Source organism: Salmo salar, chromosome 09 (genome assembly GCF_965601325.2).
Source record: "Salmo salar chromosome 09, fSalSal1, whole genome shotgun sequence".
In the NCBI taxonomy this organism is placed as follows: Eukaryota; Metazoa; Chordata; class Actinopteri; order Salmoniformes; family Salmonidae; genus Salmo; species Salmo salar.
Genome location: NC_138299.1, coordinates 159,379,947 through 159,388,585, shown reverse-complemented (window position 1 = coordinate 159,388,585; position 8,639 = coordinate 159,379,947). Strand labels below are relative to the sequence as shown.

The window sequence follows — 8,639 nt, the reverse complement described above, 5'->3', positions numbered from 1 at the left end:
CTGTCTCTCCTTCCTCTCCACTCCTGTCTCTCTCTCCACTCCTGTCTCTCCTTCCTCTCCACTCCTGTCTCTCTCTCCACTCCTGTCTCTCCTTCCTCTCCTGTCTCTCTCTCCTCTCCTGTCTCTCTCTCCACTCCTGTCTCTCTCTCTCTACTCCTGTCTCTCTCTCTCCACTCCTGTCTCTCTCTCCACTCCTGTCTCTCTCTCTCCACTCCTGTCTCTCTCTCTCCACTCCTGTCTCTCTCTCCGCTCCTGTCTCTCTCTCCACTCAGGCTGTGATGGATTCCATCAACAGGAGGGACTGACCCGTAACAGGGTGTCGTCATGGTGACTCCAGCCGCAGCCCAGGCCTCAGCAACACTCTATAATGTAGTGCTGCAGTAACAGAGCCCTGTTCCCTCTCTGCTGTCTCCTCTCTTCCACTGCACTGTGTGGAACGGGGACACACACACACACACCCTGTCACTGTCAATTACCCCTGTTCCATAGATCAGAGGGAGAGATGGTTACAGACTTCATCAAGCCACTAATTATCCGTGTAAGTTAGGTGAGTGACGAGGTGTGTTTGTGCGAGTGTCTATGAGAGTGACAGGTTACTAACGCAGGCCAGCCAGGATGACTCCCCTGTCAACATAACGTATGTGTCCGCAGGACAGCCCTGTTCCCTATTAAGTGCACTATATAGAGAATAGGTAGCCATTTGGGTCAGAACCTTATCTTCACAAGGACTCAAATATAGTAAAGGAGGACAGGGATAGGTTGGGTTTAATGGCATATGTTTTTGTCCAAGGAAAACACCGGTACATTAATCTCCTGCCGTACATAGCCCTGATCTGTCCCTTTAGTCGTTACAGACCAGAGCAGACTGACAGGGAGGGATGGGCTCAGGGAGAGATGGGCTCAGGGAGGGATGGGCTCAGGGAGAGATGGGCTCAGGGAGGGATGGGCTCAGGGAGAGATGGGCTCAGGGAGGGATGGGCTCAGGGAGAGATGGGCTCAGGGAGGGGAAACAACCGTTGCTCCTTGTTTTCATAAGTGCTTAAGCAAATACACTGCAAATACACCTCTCTCCTCCTCCCTGTCCCTCTCCACCTCCCTGTCCCTCTCCACCTCCCTACTCCTCCCTGTCCCTCTCTGTCCCTCTCCTCCTCCCTGTCCCTGTCCCTCTCCACCTCCCTGTCCCTCTCCACCTCACTGTCCCTCTCCACCTCCCTGTCCCTCTCCACCTCCCTCCTCTTCCCTGTCCCTCTCTGTCCCTTTCCTCTCTCTCCTCCTCCCTGTCCCTCTCCACCTCCACCTCCCTGTCCCCCTCCTCCTCCCTTGTCCTTCTTTCCACCTCCTCAGTCTTTCCCCTCCAGAGACCTGACCCGTTCTTTTCGTAATGGCTGTAAGCAGGACAATCACGCTGCTAGAGTTTGGCAGCTTCTCAATGAGACAGGTTGGCCTCTCGCTCAGAATGGCCCTATGCAACAGACCTCCTCTCACCTCTTTCTCTGGCTCCCATCTATCTCTCTCTCTTTTCATCACTCGTTGACTGTGCTTGTCTGAACATGTCTGACTTCAGCGGCTGCTCTGAGGTCTTGAAAGTCAGTTTTCAGCGGTTCTGCTTTTCACCTGCTGTTCTGAAACAGTGCGGTCTTCTCTTAATCATGGTGTCTTCTCTTTATCACGGTGTCTTCTCTTTATCACAGTGTGTGTGGTCTTCTCCCTCTTTCAAGGATCACATAGAGGAAGATTTTTCTCAGAATGAGCTATTTTCCCCAGACATGTCTGGGCACATTGGACATAAATGTTAATTTTCTCTCCGTCTCTCGCCAAAACGGTTCTCTACAACATTTCACAGTCCATAGATACCACTAGAAGCTGAGGTTGAACCAAACCATGACTGAAAACAACAGTACAGTGCTGTAAATGACAAGTAGGAAACCAATTTATTTGATATCAACACATTATAATATTTACATACAGAGTAATAAAAATGCAGTCTTAGTAGCACAATGGGTTGTTTCACAAGTATTATAATTATTGATAGTATTATTATTATTATTATTATTATTATTATTATTATTATTATTATTGGAGGATTTATGTTTACACATATTCGCCATCTTGATTGCATCCAGCAAGTTTGGAATTTATTTGAGAAATACATTTTTTTTTGGGGGGGGGGGGTCTGTTATGGTGGCAAATATCATCAACACCAATTCACTAGATTAATAAATAAAATCAAGGCTATTGATAATGCATTATCGGTGGTGAACAACAGAGAACTGCAAGATTTCATTTCTTAACAGAAAAAGACTACTGAATGCATGTGCAAGTCGTCCACAGCAAGAATGTGCACGAAGAGTTAGTATTCATAAAGATAATGTAGTAAATCAAAACTGGTGGAATGAAGAGTAATCACAAAGATAATGTAGTAAACCAGAACTGATGGAATGAAGAGCAATCACAAAGATAATGTAGTAATCAGAACTGGCAGAATGAAGCGTAATCACAAAGATAATGTAGTAATTAGAACTGGTGGAATGAAGAGTAACCACAAAGATAATGTAGTAATTAGAACTGGGGGAATTAAGAGTAATCACAAAGATAATGTAGTAATCAGAACTGGCAGACTGAAGCGTAATCACAAAGATAATGTAGTAATCAGAACTGGTGGAATGAAGAGCAGTAAAGGAACATGGTTGACCAAAAAAAAAAAATAAGACGAAAAAAGATTACAAATGAATAATATGACAATTCAAGTAAAACAGGATTTTGTTAACTTAAAACACAATTCCCTTAGCCTCAGTGAAGACAGGGTTAATAAAACATAATTCTTCTATTCTATGTCATCAGAGAACAAACAAAAATAGTTCTAAGACTAAAAAGCTAGCCTGGTTTCGGTTTGCAAAACAGGAAGTCAAAATTACATACAAAACCAAGAAAATAAATTGCTCCAAAAAAAGCATCTGTGTTGCTAGAATAAAAATGAAAACTCGCTCCTATAGTAAACTTTGCAAGACTTGACTAGGCTGTCCTCAAACCTTGATCTGTGGAAGGATTCAGATAATATACTATGGTACAAAAGCTGTCTCTCAGACAAGGTTATCTTTCAGTCAGTCAACTTCCGTTCAACATACTATGGGGAGTCGTACTCTCGCGACTTCGGTTGAAGGATCTACAATCACGCCTGACAAGGCCGACGAAATCCGCGCTACGCTGGAAGCTCTGCCTTCCACAGGTGATAAGCACGAGGCTCGGATTCATACCTTCAATTATTCCGCTCTTCACCTCGTTGTGAACAGGACCGATTCAGACTACTAAAACAAACAATTGGAAAGCGAGACGTTATGTTGCGCCAACTAAACTGTCCCCTAGTCACATGGTTATAGTATTTCTCTGAAAGATCATTTCTGAGTAGTTTGTCTCGGCTTGGAGCATGCTCAGGTGGCCCTTCCTCCAACCAGTCAGTGTGCCCATCACCACGTACTGCGGGCAAACTCCCTGGAAATACACGTAGCATTTCTTGAGGAAGCTTAGTGTTACCGATGCGCGACTTTCCTTTCCCGGATGCCGACACATCGGCTGGGACTGAGGTGCAGGAAGCGGAGAGAGATTTGGGGCTATGGTCAGAACAGGTTGAACTAGCATCCAAAACAGGGGGATAAGTGAGACGGCTGGTTACATACAGGGCCCAGGTTCGGATGACGACTTTGTGTCTCTTGACTGCTCTGGCGGTTTCTCGGGTGACGAAGAGGACTTAGTTCCGGGACCACAACCTCCTCACGCTACAGGAATAGAGGTAACAGAAATGTGCCGCAGGGCGGCTATGCATTTGGAGGTGAAGTGGCCGTGTTCATCCCCCACGGCAGAAGCCATCAAGGTTCGGTGGGAAGTACCTGGCCCCACACTCAAGTCCCACCTACCCGTTTCCAGATTTCATAGAAGAACTGACAACAACCATGTCCAACCCGTAATCAGCTAAGCCAGTGTCCTGGCTATATTCTCAATCTGCCCTTCATACCATCATGGCCACCTAATCATCCCGAGCTTGCAATTGACTCTTTCATCTCACTCCTCTCCCCTGTAACTATTTCCCAGGTCATTGCTGTAAATGAGAATGTGTTCTCAGTCAACTGACCTGGTAAAATAAGGGTTGAATAAAAAAAAGACGCTGCATGGGTGTGGCCCCCTTTCAACGATCTGGATGGGTGGGCCCCCTTTCAATGATCTGGATGGGTGTGGCCCCCTTTCAACGATCTGGATGGGTGTGGCCCCCTTTCAACGATCTGGATGGGTGGGCCCCCTTTCAATGATCTGGATGGGTGTGCCCCCCTTTCAACGATCTGGATGGGTGGGCCCCCTTTCAACGATCTGGATGGGTGTGGCCCCCTTTCAACGATCTGGATGGGTGGGCCCCCTTTCAACGATCTGGATGGGTGGGCCCCCTTTCAACGATCTGGATGGGTGTGGCCCCCTTTCAACGATCTGGATGGGTGGGCCCCCTTTCAACGATCTGGATGGGTGTGGCCCCCTTTCAATGATCTGCATGGACCCCTTTCAACAATCTGGATGGGTGTGGCCCCTTCATGGATTTGGATGGGATAAAGGGGGTGGGGCTGGTACACACGCCTCTGGTGGATTGGCTAGGAAGCTGGCTACCTAGACCCATTGACAAACAAGGGCATGACTAACAAACACTGTCACTTTTGGGCTTCTCGTCTGGAGAAGGTGTATAGTGCAGTGGGGGTGGCTGATCCCTGTCATCTGTCACTATGCTGCAGGTCTACCAGACCGAGCTAGGCACGGCTTTAACCGCAACGCCTGTCTGCCTGGCACAGTCGCCATCCCGCCACCTCGCAGGGAAGGAGACAGCCCTCGCGCACCTAGCTCGGGGATAGGTGGTGGCGTGGGATCGGGTCCTCCCTTGCCAGCCGGCCCCCAAACACCCGCGGTGACACGGCCAATCGGGGAGCGTCACAGGTGGCCGAAGCACCCCGTACCCAGAGTGGACCGTGCTTCAGGCAAACGTTTGCACATAAAACACATCGTTTCGGGTTTCAAGAGTGTTGTATATTCTGCACAGTTCAGTAAAAACATCCTCCACTTTCAGACACCATGTTAAGGAGATAAAAATAAACTATTTATTCCCCAGACCACCAAGGGGCGTCATGTGCAGTGTCACCCTGGGTAATGCGAACAGTAATGTTGGGTTACAGGCTACAATTCGTTGTATGCCCCCCCCCCTGCTTTTTTTGCGTCGTCATCACTTCAACTGTTCCCCTGGTATCAGCACCGGTATTAAGGTAGGAAATATCCTCCCTGCTCCAGAAACAGGCAATACGAGTGGTTCCTCTGCCCAAAGCTCAGGACGGCTGGTTCCTGGTTCCAAAAAAGAGACGGGGGGTTTACGCCCCATTCTAGACATGCGCGCCCTGAACAAACGTCGCCGAGTTCACAAATTCAAGATGCTCACAAACCAGCGGCTGTTACAGTCCGTGTGTCCACCGGCCATTGGCTCAGCACCATCGACCTTAAGGATGCGAACTTTCATGTGCCCATGTACCCGATTCACAGAAAGTTCCTGAGATTCCATTATGAGGCAATAGCTTATGAGTTTTTGGTACTACCGTCCGGCTTGTCCCTCTCACCTAGCATCTTTTCAGAGAGACTTACCTGGGACTTCTGACAGTGTTCTGTCGTACTGTCGTTGCCCAGATATGGAAGAGGTTCAACAGGGCCGACGGAGATCTTTACGCATAGCGAGAAAACGACCAGGGTTGTCTATTTTTCTCAATGAGGGACCAGTGTGGTCTGTTGGGAAACGGACGCTATGTCACACCCTCCTTTACGCATTTACGCCAGCGGTTCTGATTCAGCCCACACTGGAGAAGGTGCACAAGGAGGGCTTACCATTCATTAATGATGGCTCCCTGTTGGCCCAGGCAGCCTTGGTTCACGGGAAATAATTTGCCTTTTAGGCAGAGACCTGTGGCAACTCTCGTTTGGACAGGTTTGGCAGGAGATTTGGATCCTATGGGCCTGGACACTGATGGCTAGGAGTTTACCTTTGAATTGTTTTGCTACCAAAAAGCCAAACCTTGACCCAGAAAATATAAAAAACTATCGGCCTATATCGAATCTCCCATTCCTATCAAAAATGTTTGAGAAAGCTGTTGCGCAGCAACTCACTGCCTTCCTGAAGACAAACAATGTCTACGAAATGCTTCAGTCGGGTTTTAGACCCCATCATAGCACTGAGACTACACTTGTGAAGGTGGTAAATTACCTTTTAATGGCGTCAGACCGAGGTTCTGCATCTGTCCTCGTGCTCCTAGACCTTTTGATACCATCGATCACCATTCTATTGGAGAGATTGGAAACCCAAATTGGTCTACATGGACAAGTTCTGGCCTGGTTTAGATCTTATCTGTTGGAAAGATATCAGTTTGTCTCTGTGGATGGTTTGACAAATCAACTGTAAATGTTGGTGTTCCTCAAGGTTCCGTTTTGGGACCACTATTGTTTTCTCTATATATTTTACATCTTGGTGATGTCATTCGGAAACATAATGTTAACTTTCACTGCTATGCGGACGACACACTGCTGTACATTTCAATGAAACATGGTGAAGCCCCAAAATTGCCCTCGCTGGAAGCCTGTGTTTCAGACATAAGGAAGTAGATGGCTGCAAATGTTCTAGGAGATAGTTGGGCATCACCACACACTTGTGAGGTTTTATCGCTTGGATGTCACACAGTGTGCTTACGGCTGGGACAAGGGAAAGTCACTAGGCAGCGCACACCTTGTGCGTAATACCCAGACTGACACATCTGGTGGGGTCAGGTACATTTAGTATCCATAGGGTTGGCTTGGGGAGGGATTATATTTCCCCATAGTATGTTGTACCAAAGTTGACTGACTGGAAGGGAACATAACGTTATGACTATAACTAGTGTTTTCTGAAGGAGGGAAACGAGGTAAAACACCTGTTTGGCCCAGCACCGCCTGTTCCAGGGCTCGGTGAAGAGCGGTATTAAATTGAAGAAATTAATCTGAGCCTCACACTTATCACCTGTGGAAGGCGTGGCTTCCAGCAAGGAGATGATGTAATTGGCCTTGTCAGGCGTGATTCTAGAACCTTCACCCGAAAAGCGACTCCCCCATAGTATGTTGTACCTCATTTCCCTCCTTCTTGGAACAGTAGTTATAGTCATAATGTTGCGTTTCATGTGTTCAAAACAAATACGCACACTTGACAACAATCGGCAGGAACCTATAGTACCCCTGGAATCTGCCCCAATGTGCAAACCATGCCAAGCAACAGTATTGATTAGGGTCCATGATCGTACTGTCAGACAGTGAGCCAGCCAGCCAGCCAGCCAGCCAGTCAGTCTTCTCACAGTTTGGCATCCACATCACCATATGATTGGATAAGACCCCTCCATGTCTCCGTATGATTGGTTGATTCGATAAGACCCCTCTCCCTGTATTCCAGTATTGCTCCCATTGGAGGGCTTCAGTTTGAGCTTCACCACTCTATCTGTACACAACAAGGCATTCAAGTACACTGACAAGGAGGCAATATAGCAGTTTGAAGAAGCTGTGCCATGCATATCTACGCACGCGTATTAATGACGGGTGGGGATTGATTGATTGATTGATTGTTCACTGATCATCTCTTGAAGCTCATGTATGCGTCCCAAATAGCACCCTATTCCCTATATAGTGCACTACTTTAGACCAGGGCCCTATAGAGCCCTATTCCCTATATAGTGCACTACTTTAGACCAGGGCCCTATAGAACCCTATTCCATATACAGTGCACTACTTTAGACCAGGGCCTTATAGAACCCTATTCCCTATATAGTGTGCTACTTTAGACAGGGCCCTATTCCCTATATAGTGCACTACTTTTGACCAGAGCCTTATGGGCCCCAAACAGGGAAAAGGGTGCCATTTGTAACTCATGTAAAGCTCTCTGTCTGAGTGGTGAAACACACTGTCTGTAACTGTCTTCTGGTCTTGTAGTCTATCTCTGTAGTGTCTGAGCACCAGAGTCCAGAGGACAGTTCTCCCTGCGTAGCCAGATGTCCTCACCTTCCTCCCTAGCCCCCTGGTCATCCACACTCATCCCAGCTAGGTCACACTGCTTCCCCAGGTGGGAAAGTCTCATCCCTGGTGTGGTGGTCTCCATGGCTCCCAGGGACAGGGCCCCTACAGGCCCCTCTAGGTCTGTGTTGGACAGTGATTCAGTGGAGGGTCCATTGACAGACAGGCAGAAATCCTCATCACCACTAAGGATCTCTGTTTGTTTCACGTCTCCTCCTCCTTTCACCTCTGTCTCCTTCTGCGCCTCCTGCTCCTCCTCGTAGCGCTCCAGGTCAAACTGCTCCTCCACCCAGCGGTCTGTATCCCCTGCCTGCACCTCCCCCCGTTCCTTTCCCTGTCCTTCCCTTTGTCCCTGTCCCTCAGGCTCTTCAGGAGACAGTGGAGACAGAAGGGACTCCTGGTCCGGCTCGCTGTCGAAGACGATGTCTGTGTCGATGGTGAAACGGTTCCTCACCAGTTTCCTCCGGCCCAGGGTCCTCGCCGGGTCTGACACTGCAGAGGGAAGAGAAACAGACATCAAGGTTTCAGTGGGATGAATCGAT

The 8,639-nt window shown here is 48.2% G+C and overlaps 1 protein-coding gene across 1 annotated transcript in view; it reads right to left on the bottom strand.

Moving 5' to 3' along the window:
- Positions 1-1,986: 1,986 nt before the first annotated feature.
- Positions 1,987-8,639, bottom strand: part of LOC106613327 (rho guanine nucleotide exchange factor TIAM1) — a 140,463-nt gene continuing 133,810 nt past the window's right edge. The window contains exon 28 of the mRNA XM_082955557.1: positions 1,987-8,589. Coding sequence (XP_082811683.1) covers positions 8,018-8,589 — 572 coding nt within the window. The 3' untranslated portion in view covers positions 1,987-8,017. The remainder of the gene's footprint in view (positions 8,590-8,639) is intronic.